The 18,596-nt window shown below is 35.1% G+C and overlaps 2 protein-coding genes and 1 long non-coding RNA gene across 3 annotated transcripts; all 3 read right to left on the reverse strand.

Annotated features, from left to right (window-relative positions):
• Nucleotides 1-768: 768 nt before the first annotated feature.
• LOC100255569 (glutaredoxin-C9) lies at nt 769-1,843 on the reverse strand. The gene has a single exon (XM_002278479.5). It carries the CDS (start codon nt 1,429-1,431, stop codon nt 979-981), a length of 453 nt encoding a protein of 150 aa, XP_002278515.1. The 5' UTR covers nt 1,432-1,843; the 3' UTR covers nt 769-978.
• Nucleotides 1,844-10,821: 8,978 nt separating this feature from the next.
• LOC104880481 (uncharacterized) lies at nt 10,822-13,026 on the reverse strand. The gene is made up of 2 exons (XR_009466819.1): nt 12,753-13,026; nt 10,822-11,117 (listed from the first exon to the last, which is right to left on the reverse strand). It is a non-coding gene; the product is annotated as an uncharacterized LOC104880481 (long non-coding RNA).
• A 1,171-nt stretch (nt 13,027-14,197) lies between these two features.
• On the reverse strand, nt 14,198-18,346 carry LOC100267554 (MLO-like protein 6-like). Its single transcript, NM_001280979.1, is given in 14 exon segments — nt 14,198-14,845; nt 14,952-15,080; nt 15,172-15,207; nt 15,703-15,876; nt 15,967-16,007; nt 16,107-16,156; nt 16,263-16,351; nt 16,442-16,516; nt 16,612-16,700; nt 17,028-17,088; nt 17,354-17,470; nt 17,749-17,903; nt 18,001-18,058; nt 18,139-18,346. Coding segments are annotated over 14 exon segments (1,533 nt in total). The 5' UTR covers nt 18,280-18,346; the 3' UTR covers nt 14,198-14,527.
• Nucleotides 18,347-18,596: the final 250 nt, after the last annotated feature.

Here is an 18,596-nt window from a genome sequence, read left to right on the forward strand (position 1 = left end):
TCATTTATTCCATTCAAAGAATTTTAAAAACCAATAGACGAGTTCCAAGACAAACAAAAGTTAAAGCCTTTAATAATGCTAGGATTTGTTGTGCAACACGTGAATGGAGTAGAACTGTAGAAGGCTTATTTGAGGTAAAGGAGGGAAGGAAGTTGAATGGGGTTCTTCCCAGTCCCATAGGTGTCGATTACGCGTCTGACGTGTGGAACCACCCACATGTGCATAGTACAGAGTACAGTCATGCACCTCCAACAAGACACACCTCCTCTTAAATGGTCTTCACCCGATCATGATTTGTGTCCTAATCTCATTCACGAGACGTCTCTTCTTTGGCCTTTATTGTAATGCTTTCTATCCTGAAATCTCTTCCCTCTGAGTCATATGGCATGTACGTGTCTACCCAGAGTCGATGCCCCCGGCCCCCCACCAATGCCTTCATCATCTATTTCAAGAAAACCATATATTATATATAAAAATCCTCTATATTCATGTAACGGTCTTAATATTGAAGCATTCCTCTTTGCTCTTTCCTCATTTTTATACATTTTTTAATGAAGCGGGGGGGATTATGGTCAGAGTTGCTCTATCTTAATCCAAATAATTAACATTCGTAGTCAATTCCATCCGGTCCATTCTAATGGGTGAAAATTCAATCATTTTTCATTCCCAATTGTATACCCAAATAAAGTCATCTGTGGACATGTGTATATATATATTTTCAGAGATGGCATCACGGTGAAATCATCATAATTTGTAGGGAGGGAGATCTCGCAACAAAGGGATATAATTTGATGATATATTTGAGAAACAAAGTGACAAGCACACGGTCAAAATCAAATATTACACCGTCTCAATGCTTCCAAAGCTTTTGCTGTGTTATCAAAGCGATTTTCCAATTCCAAAAAACACAAGAAACAAAAACAAAATTCTGCATTCCCCTCACCAAAAACAGATGAGAAGAAACCGGTGAAACTGAAATCAAAGCCAGAGAGCGCCAGCCTTTTTCAAGATGGGTACCAATTCACCGGAGATGTGAGTGGCCATCACTCTCTCCAGCCCTCCAAACAGCTGCCCTCCCATGAACACCGCCGGGAACTGCGGCCGGCCTTCTTTCGCATCCTCGCCGGCGATCACTCTCGACAATTCGTCGACCACGGCGGCTTCATCCTCCTCGTCAACCTCGAACACAGTAGGGTTCACACCCAGACCCAACAGCAGCCGCATCACCACATGGCACATGCAACACCCACGTCTCCCGAACACAATCACTGCGTTCTCTGACACCATTTTCGTCACACAAGTCACATCCTTCATTCCCACTCCAGGGTTCATGGGGCCGTCACTCGGCTCAATTGTCGCGCTTGACGGTCCGGCGGAGCTTCCGCCGCCGGTGGTCGGAACCCATGTCCGGTACGGAAGTGCTTGGTGCATGGCAACAATACAGACAACAGAGAGAGAACAAAAAGAAAGAGAGGAGAGAGAAAGAGGAGAGAGCGGGGGAAGTGGCCCTTGGGGCAGAGGGGTGGTTATATCGTGGGGGAGATTGCGAAGACCCTAACGTCAACGGCAGTTACGCACTCTGCTACGTCACAACTACTGTGGGTTACGTATATGCACTCACCCATTGGTCGACGGATTCCAAGTAGCTACGTCCTACCGAATATGACATCTTCCTCCTTTGACATCCCTGGCCACGCGCTCCTTCCACGGACCTCTTATCCTCTTTCCCCTTCATTTCTTCACTGTCAAATCCACCGCGTACGATTCAAACCTATTTTTGCCTATTCTGTTTATTACAAATTTATAAATATTTTACATCAATCTCAACTAAACCATATTTCCACTAAAATTTATATCCTTTACTTGGATTCTATTTAAGGGATGCCATATTATTTTCCAGTTGTAGTATGTTAAGCAAGGAATCAAGATCCACGGACAAAAGGGTGGATGAAAAGTAATGTTGAATAAGAAGCCCCCTGCAGGAAAGAAAAAAAGAAAAAAAGTAGGGGGACAAAGCCGGTGCCGGAGGGAGCAAGACGGACAGGTAAGCAAGAGGATGGGGGGTTTTGTCGCGACGCGTGCGTCATCATCCACCAGCTGCTTCTCGCGACGACATCACTACTTGTCCCGGGCCACGTGGCATGGATAACGCTGCTGACATTGCCTCCCCACCTGTCATTTTCGGCCACATATGCATAGCCTGCTGACGAGTGGATGACTCCACAAGCGCAGAGTGGTGGGCCCACTCACCAGAGAGAGGGGTGTGGTTTTGGGCCAGTCATTCTCCTTCCACGTTTTCAAGGCAGTCTGATACGGAGGAGAGTTTTGTTACACTACTCCTCGTTGCACGATTCCCATTCTCATCCCACTCATCACTTTGTCGTCTTCCCATCACGTGTCACCGCACTCCTCATTTCCCAATTTCCACAAATTCCTTTTAACCCTTCCGTCTTTTCTCTTTTCAATCATCTCGGTTTTAGCCTGGCAAAATGTGAATGGGTAGACGCAGGTTTAAATTAAAATTTGAATCACATGGCATTATTAATAATATTATTATTATTTTAATTATGGTATTTATCTTTTAATTTAATTTAAAGTATCAAAAAACCGAGGCGATCCCTCCGCTACTACCATAGACCCTCAAAAAATCTTATAATTATAACTTCATCATATATGTTACAAAAAAAAATTTCGGATCACGATTTTAAAACATGCTTAAATGGTTTAACATACTTAAAACATGGTTGGGAACTTCCTTATAACATTATATGAAATCAGAATTTACGTGTGAAATGATTCATTTCGTAGAGGAAGCAAACATAAGGATGGGATTCCTTGGGCAACAAGTTTTAGATATCACTCTTTTGACATATTGTCAGCTTAAGTAGGCCAATATGTCAGGTAAAGGCATGGTTGATGCCCCCGCCTCCTTTCCGCTACTTTCAGAATGATGACATTCCAGCGGCTTTAATATATATATATATATATATATATATATAACAAATCAAAGCTTAAAAAAGAAGCATGGTTACTTAGCCCCAAACCACACCCCCATATTTTGACCACCTTATGGAATCAAAATCCATCTAGATGGAAGGTGGACAAATATGAAGAGAATCTAGTTTGTGTGCCACCAAAGAAACAGGTACCATATTTTATTAGAGAAAAGAGCAAGAAGATGAAATTTAGTCTGGGTGATGCCATAAGTTTGGAATAATAGAATAAAGAGTGATCTTGCCCTACCATTTTGTTGTTATACTGAAGGTTTGCATAGAAATTTGATTCCATGTGTTATATAAATCTTTAGGTTATGTTTAGTTTTTGAGAAGTATTTAAAAAAAAAGGAATAAATTTTTTAAGTGAAATGATTTTCTCATATTTAATTAAAATTAAATTTTTTATATGCCAACTAACCAAATCCAATTTAATTATTTTATAATATTTATTATTTATATTATTTTCTATGATATTATTTATTTTAATTTATATTTAAAAAAAATCAATTTCTAATTATATTTTATATTTTTATATTTTTTTTATAAATATACATAAACTTGTTTTTATTTTTTGCTTACTCTCTAGAAATTCTGTCCTTTACTATTTAAATTTTGATATAAATTTGTAAACAAAAGTTTTTCTTTCGTGAGAGGATTTCTTATCCTTCTTTTATACATTTTTTTATTTATCAATATATCCCTTTATTGTTTCCTATATATATATATATATATATATAGACAAATTAAAAAACATCATTGATGAGATTTGAATCTATTAATCGACTAACCCAAGTTTAATGCAATTAATTCAAATTCAATCCGGTGTGGGAAAATGAGATTTGATTGAGTTTGGATTGAATAGCTTGAAATAGAGGTCAAATTGATTGCTTCCTAATTGAGGTTAAGGTTTCTTAAGTTAGGGTGAGATGAATTTAGCCACTGACTCAACTTAATCCAATACATCCAAATTACAATGTCATTGCCAAGAAATGATGGCTCCTAATTTATTTTTTGAGAATTCTTTCCAAGACTATTTTATGTAGAGAGTTTATATTTGAAAAAAAAAAAACACCTAGCTTATGCGATTGTTTTTGCCTTTACTTAAATGACATTAATTTTCATGACTTAATTCCTAACTTATTTTTGTTCAAGACTTAGGAATTGTGTTTTTGTTTTATATATTTTATCAGGTTTTTTAGACAATGTGAAATTAAAAGACGTGCAATAAACATGCAACATGTAATAGTGTCTAATTCTCCTTGAAAATTTTAATGATTTTTGAACTGAAATAATGTTTTTGCATTTTATGCATATGATAATTATTTATGTGATAATTATTCTAGAAGATTTTCATGCATTTTTTTTAATTTATTGTTTGCATAAAAAATATCATTAATTATGGGAAATAGAAATATTGCTTCTAGATATATTTTTTTTGCACAAAATTTAGCACAAAAATTTGTAATAAAATTTTTCTATTGTTAAAGATTATTAAGCTAAGAGCTTAGAACTTAGGGGGAAGTATACACAAGGAAGTCAACCCTAAGTATAATAGAGCTACCAAAAGGGCAAGAATGATGGACTCAAGCCTGAAAAGACTAAGACCATCGAACAGAAGCAAGATAAGGGCAATAAAAAAAGGGTAAAGTTGGAAAAATATGCTTCTACTAAGACTTTGTTTGCTATCATTCTGAATCAAATAAAATAGTTCTTATGTTTCTAGTCATATTATAATTTTGAAATCCATTTCGAAATGATCCTAATTTCAAAATGACACACTACTAGAAGAAGACCTCAACTTATGATTTCGAAGTCATGCCTAATTTGAAATGGGTAATTGCCATTTCAGGATCTTTTGACACCTTCACCTTGAAAATTGCATCTTCGACGCTTCACTAACTCCATGTGGGCCTTGCATAATTAGAAATCGAGATTTTATTATTATTTTTAATTATTTGGGAAATCAATGGCCAATAGGAGAATGTCACATGTTTATTTATTTATTTATTTATTTTTACTTTTGTTATAAAAACCTCCATTTTAGGTTTTAGAAAAACACTTAAAGAATTTTTTGATGATTATTGAAAGAAATTAGGACATCGAAGGTTTTCTTGTTCTTTTTATTATTGAATAGAATATCATTATCAATTTCCTTGAATTCAAAGATAGTTCTTTCTTAAGCTTTTATGGCTTGTATATATATGAGAAAACACTTGTGAGAGGCTAAAAAGTCAAAAGTCTGGTAAGGTTAATTATAAAATATAAAAACTTAGGGTTAGATCCAAAAGAAAACAATAGGCAAAATGAGATTTAATAATGAATCGAATGAAAGGGTAGGACACTAATATCAAGGTCAAAATACACTTCAAAGTTAGTTTAACTTAAAAGATGATATAATCATATATTCCTTAATACTAGAAATTCTTGATAATTATTGATCTGTAGTTATATGAGATTTTGTTATTGTTATCTATCATAAGGCAAATCTACACATAGTAGTGAAAGTCTAAAAATCTTATATCTAAACTTATATTTCATATCCATTTATATATTAGGTAATTCAAAATGGAATAAAATAATAGAAGTTAGGATACAAATCAATTTTGAGGTATGAAATTCAGGTTTATGTCTTTAGACTGTGTATTCTAAATACCTTAAGATTGTGGAACTCCCTAGCCTTGATTATTTGAATTAAAAATCAATAATAATTATAAAATTTAATTAGGTTTATTGTAGTAAATCCAAATCCATTCATATCAATTCTACACATTTTTCAATTTAAAGAATTAAGATTAAAAAAAAAACAACAACAATTTTGACCTAGCTTGACATTTTTCAATCCTTAAAAACTATATTCAAAGTTCTCCAAAATTCATAGTAACTCTATCTTTGGTTTTTCGTCATCAAAGTTGCTACTTAATTTATGCTTAGTATTCAAGATAAATGAGATTGGTTGTCAGTTTCCAACTTCATGTGTGTTAGCTACACTTCATTTCTCCATTATCTTGTTTACTCCTAACATTCAATGAAACTTACTATCGATTGTTGCATTACTTGAGCTAGGCTTTAAGTTCATATTTGATAATAACACTGTTGGTTTATTTTTTGGAATAATTTTTTATGGTAGTGGTTTTATTATTGATAAGTTGATTATTTTTTTAGATATTTTATTTAAATTATGATAATAAATATTTTGTCTCTCTTTATGATTAATATTGAAGATTATGTGAAATGACATGTTATATTTAGCTTTATTAGGCAAAACTGGATGAACAAGTTAGTTAGAGAAGAGCTATTAAGTTCGATCGTTGGAATTGACTTATTCCTTTATAAACATTGTATGACATGAAAGTCAATAAGGAAACCTTTTAGAAAAACCACTAGAGTATATTTTCTACTACAACTAGCTAGTACATTTTGATATATGTGGCTTGATGAATGTGAGTGTAAGGCATGGTGCCCACTAGTTCATCACATTTATAAATGACTATACATATTATGGTTATGTCTGTTTAATCTCCCATAGGTTAGAAACATTGGATTGCTCAGACATTTTATCAATATGGTAGAGAATCAAAATTAAAGCATTAACAACAAAACGTGGGCTTGAGTATCTATCAAAGAATATTAAGAATTTATGTGATGAAAAGAGGGTCTAAAGATAGTTTACAATTTTAGGAGCTCTACAACAAAATGGTGTTGCTAAGAGGGATACGGTTCACTCATGATGGCACAAACCAATCTCTAGATATTTTTCTAAAAAAGGCATTTTTGACTACAATCTAATTTTGCACTACCTTCAAAATTAGTTACATATATTCTTACTATGTTGTGAATAGGTAGAAAACTTGAACTAACTCACTTGCGATCTTGGAGGTTAACAACTTATGTTTACATCAGTTCTTATAGATATAGAAAACATAACCCATGAGCAATTGCGTTTTTATCATATATTTTGATAAGTCAAAGGGTTATGTGATACTTGGTGAATAAATAGTTGGAAGTGTAACTAAAATTGAATCATAAGATCTCAACTTGTTTGAGATAGTTGAATCACAATAAGGTACTATGAATCTTACTAAGGATGTTGAGAGCAACTTACAAGCTAATGGGGGGCTTGCCTTTTATTGGTGACCAACCACCTGGTGGAAGTGCACTATTGAGTGAGAGTATAACATTTAGATGAATGATTCATAGAATCAACTAGTGGATAGAAACAAATATGGAACAATCATCATTGTTATGAAATTGAGTGAAACACTTTCATGTGTGTTCCCCAATATTATGATGAACCTAGAAGTCATAAAGAGGTTTTTTCATCCTATACTTATGACAAATGAAGAATCATAATGATAGAGAAAATAAAGTCTATGAGGACGAACTTTGCTTGGGAGTTAGTGGATCTTTTGCCATGGTTTATGACCTTTAGGAACAAGTGAATTATTAAGGTTAAAAGTAAGATAGATGTTTCAATTAAGAGGTAAGAGGCTCGACTTATGGCGAAAGAATATACCTAGATTAGAGGGTATAGATAATGATGACACCTTCTCATTGGTAGTAACGTTTGCCTCAATTCACCTCATTCTAACCATTGACATACATTTGGATATGGAATTCTACGTACCAAATGAATGTTAAAACTATATTTTTCAATGAAAAGACCCAAATGGATCAATCAATTGGTTTTTATGGCAAGTAAAAAGGAACACAAAGTTTATAAGCTTCAAAAGTCCATTTATATGTAGTGGTGTAATATATTCCGCTAATCCATTATCACTAATAGGTTTATAAACATTGAATAAGACCACTACTTGTATGTTAAATGGTCCCAAGGATAGATTCCTCATCTTTTCTTTTTATGTTAATGACATCCTATTGGTAGGAAATGACAAGGAGATGATCCAAAGGGTGGTTATCTTCCACTTTTGAGATGGAGAACTATAGGAACTCAGATGTTACCAACTCTCCTAAAAACAATTGCTATTAAAAAAGGCGCATACCCTAACCTTATAGTGCATTCACTCAAGCGCTCACAACGAACACAAGGAGAGTTGATGGACGCAGCCAACCCTCCGATTTGCCAACAATCTCCCCTCTAACGACACCCTTGGGGTTCAAACTCGTGACCTCGGCTTTGATACCACTTGTAGGACTTTAGGTACTACCAACTCTCCTAAAAGCAATTGCTATTAGAAAATATGCATATCCTAACCTTATAGTGCATTCACCCAAACGCCCATGAAGAACACAAGGGGAGTTAATGGACGCAACCAACCCTCTGATCTGCCAACAAGAACATTGGTGAAGCAAAATATGTGATCAAAGTTCAAATCCTAAAAGATCATTCAAGAAGACTTCTTAGTTTATCTCAAGAGATTTACACTACGAAGATTCTTGAATGATTATAGATGCAAAGTTACAAACCTATTAACACTTCTCTCAAGAAAAGAAAAACCTTAAGCTTGAATATGTGTTTAAAGATTCTAGAAGAGAAAGAAAAAGATGGCTCACATTCCCTATACTAGTGGTGTTGGTCGCTTAATATACAACATGATGTGTATCCATCTTAATATCTATTATACCTTTAGGTTAGTTAGTAGGTTCCAAGTGAATCCTAGCCTTGCTTATTATGGAAAGCAGTGAAGTGGATACTTTGATGCTTTAAAGGCATAGGGGACTATGTACTCTACTATCAAGGATCAAATTTGTGTCTAATTGGCCACAATAATGAAGATTGGGGTAGAGACCTGGATGAGAGCAAATTTATATCTAGATATTATGTTTTTTGCTAAATGACATTGCCATATCTAGAAGTAGTAAAAAAAAACAATTCTATATAGCATTGTCTATTATGGAGTCAAAGTACATTGTTTGCTCAACAATTGTCTAGGAGGGTGTTTGGTTGAGTAGGTTCCTACACGAGATTGGCATTGTTGCACACTTTTTTTTAGCCTGTTACTATTTATTGCCATGGAATGACAACTCTAGCCTATGTAAATGACCCCAAGTATCATGGTTAAACCAAACATATCAATATCAAATATCAATTCTAAGATAGATGGTTACATAATAAGAAGAAACAGTCCTGGAATAAATTCCTGTGAGTCATAGTTGCAAATCTCTTGGCTAAGATGATATCTAAAAGTGTTTATCAAACTCATGCAAGAAACATTGGATTAAGTAGATTGTGATTATATTGTATTGTCCAATTAACTATTTTATCTATATATTCCTTCATTGATGAGATATAATATTTGTTTTGTGATCTTTGATTGATTGAGACATGATTAGTTATTTGATTGGCACACACATAGCTTCGTTGTATGGTTTATATCATATGTGAACAAGTATATAAATGGATAGAGGTTAGCTCACTCACATGATCGATGGACTTTGGCTCTATGTAAGGTAAGAAACTAAATCCAATGTGCTTAGATAACATGCCAATTGGATCATAATGTGTTGCTTTGGATAGGGTTGAAGATGAGGTCCATGACTATGATGATGGGTATTGAGTCTAGAAAACCCATAGTACATATTGAGTCTTGATACAACACTTGAGTTAGCTAGAACATAAGGGGACTTAAACCAACTACTTGATGTGACTAAACAAAGATTGGTACAATGTTAAAAATATGGCCTACACTCATTTTGAAGAGCTTCTTTGTGGCATATATTTCATATTACATTTGCTTGACAATCAAATAAGGTGAGTGGATGGATGTTGCCTCATTGTGTTGAGTTCATATAAACCTTTATGATAACTTTTTATGCCTTATGTGACCCTTGACTATGTCATGAAATAGAGGTTTGGTATATGCTACTCTAATATGTTGTCTATGGTCATGATTAGATGTGACCTCAAGGGATATCACTAGGGAAGTAACCATGCCAAAGTCGAATGGTATGAGGATCATCGAAAGACTATTTAATGACACATCCTAATACTGTGCTCACTTGTTAACAATTAATATTGCACACTTGATGTTGCAATATATTTGTAAGCGGACTACTAAAAACATGACTCTAAAATATTTTTCCAAAGGGATTATATGTGCTTAATTTAATTTACACTAAATGAGTCTAGGGCAAAATGAAACACTTCCTTTTGAAGATAAATTATGTTAGCTTATGTGAGATTTAATATAGTATTCTCACACCTTTACTATCATTGTACTTAATGGATGCACAGTCTAGTAGTATAAAGGAACAATGATATAATTGACAAAAATGCATGTCATGGTCATGCTCTAGCCACACGATCTATAGCTAGCTAGTATGAGCAAAATAACAATCATATAATTGACAAAAATGCATGCCATGGTTATGTTCACTATTAGCCATATATTATATGGCACATTCTCATGAGGAATCATCAAGCATAGTAGATTACTGTTTGCTTTAATAAAACAACTCCAATATTTATATTATTAAAATTACATAAATTATCATTTTAATATGAAATTTATTTTCGAGCATAATAGATTATTTCCTTTTTTCAATAAAATAATTTTAATGTCTGAATTATTACTTATTTTATCATTTCTTTGATTTTTCTTGATATTTTTGTAAATATAATTAAGCACCAATATTTTTTATGATTTTTTACATTTTAATTCCCACGCCCAAATCTTATTGTAAGTACTCAATTTCTATGACAGCATCCAGAAGAATAAATTCCAACAATGTGTCGGCCAAACCAACTAGTGGGAGAACCATAAAAAGCATTGTGATTCATTATTATTTGGTGACATCAATTCGAGGGCTTTGGACTTTCTAATCAAAATCATAACGTATTAGTAAAAAATGGGCTTAAGAAAAAAGATCAGACAAACCAATCGAGAAAGAGAATCTTAAGAATTTTCTTTAGGGAAGGGTTTACTTTGAAATACAGGCCGTGGCAGCGGGGGCACGGATGAAAGCGGAACCGAGTGAGAATCAAGGCAAATCTCGCAAGTCAGTCCCAACACATGAAACAGAAGCTTCATATTTTATTTACAATTTTCCTTTTTGTCAAAGAAAGATACCCACGGGAAAGAATAGACCAGCCTAAAGTTTCCCCAATTTCGTGTCAAGTTAGGCCACCACCTCTGAGTGTTCCGCCCACATCATCTTCATCATCTGAAATAAAATCCGAAAGGAAAAGGTCTATCATGGCACCAAGTCAAAAGCTTAGACACTAACTTCCACTCACACAGCTACGCCATTTACTACTTTGAATCAAAATAATTACCAAACTGCCATATTTGCAAATTTGTTTTTTGAACTTGGTTGGGTGGGTTCAATAATTAATTAAAATCATACGAATGATCACGCTTTGTCTTATATGGTCGAGTAGATACGGGCACGGAAGAGATAAAGCTTTGGAGTGGATTTCTTTTGGAGAAGCGCCAAGATTGCCCATTGGAACTTTGGAAAACAAACAAATATTTCTGTGGTCCATTAGAGATTCTCGGCCGGTGTTCAAATGGGAAAGCACAGTAGAAAAAGCTTTTTTGGCAGGACAGCCTTTTACAGCGTGAAGACTCACCACTAACCAGAGCTCTTTAATCTTTAGGTCTAGTCAGATGAAGTGTCCGTCCTCTTTACTACCTCAGCCTCCACGATTCCCAAAATTTCAATGATTGAAGCTCTTCACACGATATTCACATGTTCATCATATGTTGTCGGTGGTAATACACCCTAGCATCACTCCTTCGGAGATGTAAGAAAACAACTCACATGTTCATGAGAATTGTTTTGAACATACCACGTGCTATAACAATTCAAAGAATCCAATTCTTGGCCAAATTTAGAACTGGGATCCCTTCCAAAACCAGGGGATCTCTGCCGAAATGAGCATTCTTTCTAGAGGATGTCGGCTTCTTCAACAGAGAACTCCATTTTCTCTGATGTTATTCAATCTCTCTTGGTGGTATGTTGTGATCCAGATTGAACCATTCTTGTTGGAATTAGGTTTGGGTGTTCAAGTAGGTTGATCTGATCCAATCCAACAAATGAGAAAACGGGGAGCAGTTTTGGGGGGTTTTAAAACTATCCACAACTGTTACCATTAAAAAGCAATAAAATAAGGGGATGTTCTTTCTCTCCCATAGAGAAGAAGATCTCTCTCAGACAACAAGAGGAAAGCCAAAACAAAAAGAAAAAATTGATGAGTGAAACAACCAATCTAGATTTTTTGGACATTTCAGAAGATAACCCAAAAACCATACTTTACATCAATCTAGATTATAATCCGAAGAGAGTTTTTGTGGCACAACAGTTAGAGTAATTAAGAAATACAATACTTCATCTGGCTGAGGGTTAGGAGTCTCTTCGTTGTTGAACAGGAATGTTCAAATAAAATATTTAACCCAAGAAATTCCTAGATGTCTTAAAATGAAACCGAATTTTCATCTTCACCCACAAAGAAAAGTAGTTCACTGCATACAAAGAATCCAAGTCCAACGAGACTTAGCAACCTTCTAAGCTTAGCAGCCACAAAACCTACCCAAAAGTTAGGTTCGCAAGTGACCAGTTGTCCCTGAACCTACCGTCCCAAGAAAAGCTTTCAAAGTTTGATGAACTATTGAAGGCAAGACCCTCTCATCATAGGTCTTACCAAGAGTTGGGGTAGATTATAGGCAACTGCTCATGATAAGTTGAAGGAGCTACTTCCTAGAAGGAAGAACATCCTGCTAGCCAGCTAAGGCATAATATAAAGCAATTTTGAATCCCATTACAATCAACTGACGAATGATAGAACAGACTGCTTACCTTTGTATGGAAAACTGAACATGATTTTCCAAATGAATCTCCGTAAAATGTGTTTGAATCTTGACTCAAAGACCTCTTTATGATGGCATGCAGCTTCACACCAAATCAATGCGAGTTTTTTTTTCCAAAAATAGTGCATCCCCTGCATCTCATATGATCAAAGTAAGAATTAGTCGTCACTCTTTTTGAACTGGGTACTAGAACGTGTAATGAGACACTCCTGTGTCAAGCTCCCCTTGTTGGAAAAGACTCATCCTTGAGTCTGGACTATTGTTTTCACCATTATAAGGAGAATTATTAAAAACATTGAAAGTTGTTGAAACCAAATATGAAAATATTTATTTTTATAGATATATCGGTAATTAGATTTTATAGATATATCAAAATATATTGGGAAATATTGGTGGATGTTCTTACACAAAATATTGATCAAATGAAAATTTATCAAAACTCATAAAAAAAATTGAGAAAAATAATATAAAAAGTAATAAAGGACATTTTGAGATTGTTTTGTTAAAAAAAAATTGATATAATTATCATAATTTGTGACATTTAAGAATAATATTCAGAATTTAAAATGATATTTTATAGAAATTTATCTAATTTGAATATATTACATAATATAAAAGAAATGATTATACATATATAAGTATATTTATTTTAAAATTTTGATGATTTTGTTAATAAATTTATATTTATTTATTTAATTATTATACATAATTAAAATTAATTTATAATATATATGTATATATATATATATATATATATATATATAGATAATATTTATAATATAAATAAGTATAAGATATTTATATTTATTAATCTTATATATAATGTTTGTTTATAATTTAAATATATATAAAAATTGTCTATTTTATTAGAAATAGCATAGTTGGCCCGGTGACACATCTCTCTCTGCAAAACCAAGTTATTTCTCATTTCATCCTTGAAATTCAATTCCTCATCGGACGGCGAGCTCGGCTGGGCTTCAAAGGTTGGGTCGAAACTCAAGAGCCCATGATACACAATATATAGTGTCAGGAAAATTAATCTTGTAGGCATTTTTGTCAATCTACTCGATTACCTTGAATGGGATCAAACATGGTAAATATATCATTTATATATTTAATTTATTAAAATTAAAAATAATTTAAAAACTAAAAGAGGTTTCATCCTCTTATAATTAACATCCCCACAGTGAGTGAGTTGAAGGAAGCTCGCGGCAGTGGGGAACATAACATTGCTGCAGCCATATTGGACTCAAAGCTACACTAAGCCAAGCTTGAGCTGTCATGAATTTAACAATGCTATATATGTATATAGTGAAAGAAGAGTCGGTTTCTTGAAGATCGGTTGATCCTAAACAAATGCCTATGAATCTCAATTGTGCTATTACAAAATTTGGCTGTTCTTCTGATGAAATACAATGAGGAAGACGAGGAAGATGGAAAACAAAATCACATCATGTATGTTTAATTAACATAGAAGGCATCATTGTTTTTGTGTTCTTCTGTAAATGAATATCATCTATCAATATATACGTACACTGCTTCTAATATATAGAGAGATGAAAAAATAGCAGAAATGACTGTACAACCTCTCTTTCAGCCACCACTGAACTATGATCACCATGCCATTTGATTTGTGTTGAGCTTAGTACTGTTTAAGCTTCGAATTGAATCAACAACCTCATCATTGATCACTGACAAGCGATGTGGGCATTGCATATGGCTTGTCAAGAATAGCTTTTAATCGAATCCTCTCATAATCAGATATTATGATGTTTTGCGCAAGTCGAAACCCTCAAAACATCCCAACTTCTGACGCGGTTCTGGCTGTTTAGTTGCGACCGTCTCTTCATCTGATATTTCAACAGTCAAATAGCCAGCATCTGATGATGGCTGATCGAGGTCTACAGAGAAAGAAGTATCCAGAGTGTTAAAAGAAGGTGAATTGTCCAGTGAAGCATCCAGGGAGGGACGAGCTGAGTGGTTGTTCCTGCGTGCTATGTTTTTCTTGGCTTTCCTTCTCCATCTGTTCAGACCTTCAACGACTCCCTCAGTAAAGACAATTGTCCTCATTGATGTCCCCATCTGATGAAAAATACCATGGTTGCAATTGAGTGTTTATATTATATATACCATCCTGGACCAACCAACTACCTCATTTTTATAGTTAAGCCATTTTTTTTTAACATACCTGCGTGACCAGGGCATACAGAGGCAGTGTCACGTAGCCACAAAGGAGTTGTACTAACACACCCATGACAAGCCTTATGACGATATCCTCAGTTGTATCATGGAAGCATGATCTGAATCCAAATTTGTACTGTATTTCAAAGGGAAATTAGTAAGGGATTTATTTCCTTCTTGGCTAAAAGACATAAAGCAATACATCAGGAAAGCCGAAAGATGCTTACCCAAGTCCATGTAAAGAACGCCAGTTGAAAAGAGTTCTGCAAAGCCAAAAACATCTCTTGAGAACAGAGTTATAAAAGAACAAACACAACTAATATACTTTTTGGTTAGTATTTTGGAAGTGCTTCATTGATTTTCAAGAGTGAAAAGTACTCTCAAAATGCTAGCCCAAGGATGCCTAAATGAAGGTGTGTTTGGAAGGAACATTTAAGGCAAAGACTTTCACCGGACTTTTCTACTAACATCATGCCATTTGGTCTGCAAAAGAAGGGCCATTTTGGAGGTTGATAGAAAGTTCAGTTGGCCATTTATGTCTGAAGTCTATTTTATCCTGTCCATTTTTTTCAAATCCTCCCTAATGCTCTGTCCAGTTGGACTACCAAGAAAATAGTAGGAAGGGATAGTTTCGAACTCATAAGACATGCATTAATCATCTCTCCTGATTACTTATTTCTTACTTGATCAAATTGCTTCCAAATCCACCCAAAAGCTATCCAGTTGAAATGATTTGAAGCAAAGGTTTAAAGAATCACCTGAAACAATATAAAGTGCATAAGATGTAGGAGCAATTCCGGTTTTCCAAACCAGAAGAAGTGATCACTGGGCCTGACAAGCAAAGTTCCTCTAACAACGAGAGCTTTATCATGGCTATCTAGGCACATCTTAGTTATAATGCCCTGTAGCTTTGTTCCAACCAACAACAGCATCTGCAAAACATGAACAATTAATCCTTCAGTTTATATTGTTACTTTGATTTCCTGGTAAATCATACTTCTAGTTCAAGTCAAGTTGCTTACCACCAATGGAATAAAGGGTAGCCATAAATAGTTGTAAAATACTGCAGAGACAGAATAAATGAATCAAGTTAGGATTAGCTAGATTAGTAGTCTCAATGTCATTAATTTTACATATAGAAAAGAAACAAGTAAAGTGTTACCTTGAGCATTGAAGAACACAAAAAGCATGGAGAAACTCCAAACCCAGAAACTGCAAAATAAGATGCCCAAGAATTATTTTCTGATCAGTTCTAGGTTCGGTACAAGAGATATCAAAGACTTGGCATAGACCAACGCCGTTATCTTTATATGGTTACCTTCCTCCCACCACCACTCCAAAGTCTTTTTCCAAAGCTCTTTTTATATACTTTTGGAAGTCATAGTTGCTTCCTTCTGCAAAATGGGCCTAGAAGAGAAGGCACAAAAAAAATTAAGAACTTCCAAGCCAAATTTAGAAGATTAATTTTGTCTATTAAAACTGGTCATGGAGGAATACCATAATGAACCCATGTCTAAGAGTCAAGTAATCCACTTTGGAGACGGATGGATAGAACTGCTGAATAAAACAAACCTGCAAAAGATGGCAGCAGCAACATTTTGATACATTGGCTTTACTAATTAAATCAGGTGGGGTTTAGTTAAGAGGAGGTAACAATTGGAACTAACCGGCCAACGAAGTATCCGATGCTCACTCCAATATCTCAGATGTTGCTTTCCAAATGATGTCTGATGGATGAGCCTGAACCTCCGTGGATCTAAACAATGCGTTAAGTGGAATCATTAAGAAAAACAAAACTAAATTTTGGAGAAGAAGAAAACTTATGGTTTTCTCAAGTTTTTTACTCTTAAGGAAATTTAATTTGGTAACCATAATACATCCAATTTCGACGAGATTGTTACTCAAATAAAGAAGCCCTCTACTGATAACTACAATCTAAGTAATCTGACTAATAGACCAGGGGAATGGAATACTCCATCGGAAGCTCAACAACACCAATTACCATAACTTAGTAGCATATGCTTTTCCTAAGAGTGGCATGAAGACTTTTTGATGGACAAGATTCAGAATCCTCAGAGCTTACCATTTGTAAACTGATATTCCAGTGTTCTTGTTTCTGCCTCCCAGGACTCCCATTTCTTCATCTGAATGTTCACAAAATAAATAAATAAATAAATAAATGCAAGTATATCAATTGTCAAATATAAGTCAAGGCCTCCCATTTAAAAAAGTCTCTAGAATACAAGGTTCACGTTTAAGATGGAAAAGGCACTTCCTTGACAACTTCAAAATCCGGGTTTCCAGATTGTTGTGTCAAAATCCCACACCAAAAAGTTGCACGGAAGCGAAATTCTAGAAGAGAAAAGCAAAGAAAGGTAGAAAGAAGCCTCGAGATGACAAGAAGATTACCTTGGCCATCCCAAGACCGAATGTGAGGACGCAGTAGAGCGAATGGAAGAAGGCCAGCACGAAAATTAAGTACTGTAGTTCCTCCACGCCTTGTGTAGACAACAAAGACATCTTTCCCTGTGCACAAGATTAGAATGCAACTCAAATCTACAATCATTGACAAGCTAAATGGAGCATTTGATTGCCATGATCTTAATTTGTAAGTGTAGATGTGTCCATTTATAATGACTACACATCGCTCCAATACTCTAGGACAAGAATCTCATCATGTAGAAAGGGTTGAGATGAACAAAGTTAATTCTGAAATATAAGCACGGCATCAAGATAATTTCGAGGAAATTCATAATCAATACTTGATATCAGTACATAGATGGGTAGAAATTTTTGCCTCTCACCTGCTCTTCGCATTTGGTTTCTTCTTCTGAATCACTTTCTGTCAAGGTCTTGCAGGGAAGAAAAGTTTCACCTACGCTCCTTGGGATACAAATCTTCGCAATATACTTTTGGCACACAGTCAGCAACAAAGATACGAACCCCAAGAGCATCAACTCTAAACGTAAACACAAAACGGAGGGATAAAGTATCTTAGCTCCATACAGAAAGAAAAAAAAAACCATAAATCGAAAACAATCTAGAATAATTCTCACCCGATTTGACGTTGTTAAGAGCATGAATGAGAGACCTCCTCCGCTTCTTGTTGAAGTACTGGAAAACAAAAGAAACCTAGTAACTAAACAAGGAAATGGACAGTATTCAAGAAACGGGCAAAGGCAAACACGAAGTACCTTGGCTAAGAGATGGAGAGCATGCTCAATAAGTATGGAGAGTGCAATCAAAATGAAGCAAACAGAGGCAACAGCCCAAGTGGACGTTGTTTCAAGTGTTGCTGCCGTCGTCGTCGTCGTCGTCTCCTCGTCGCCAGCCATATCCTCTCTTCCCCTTACTTGGCAACCTGGGTCTGTTGCCACAAATTCTAGAAAGCAATACTGTGATGCAACCTCGTGGGTGGCGCAGTCTTGTTTAAAAGGTGCGTATTTTAGTGGACGCGTTGAGGATCCCAGAGTAGCGTGCGCCGGGTCTGACTCTTCAACAACATGGTACGGGCACCATGACGTGTGAAAGAGGAAGAAGACAATAGTTTAGCAGATGTCGTTTGGTGACTTAGGTCAAAGTTCGAACCAATCAGAGGCCACCACCCCCAACAACAGGGAAACGTGGAGGGGTGGTGAAGCTCCCAGGTCAA

This window comes from Vitis vinifera, chromosome 10 (assembly GCF_030704535.1).
Source record: "Vitis vinifera cultivar Pinot Noir 40024 chromosome 10, ASM3070453v1".
NCBI classification, from domain to species: Eukaryota; Viridiplantae; Streptophyta; class Magnoliopsida; order Vitales; family Vitaceae; genus Vitis; species Vitis vinifera.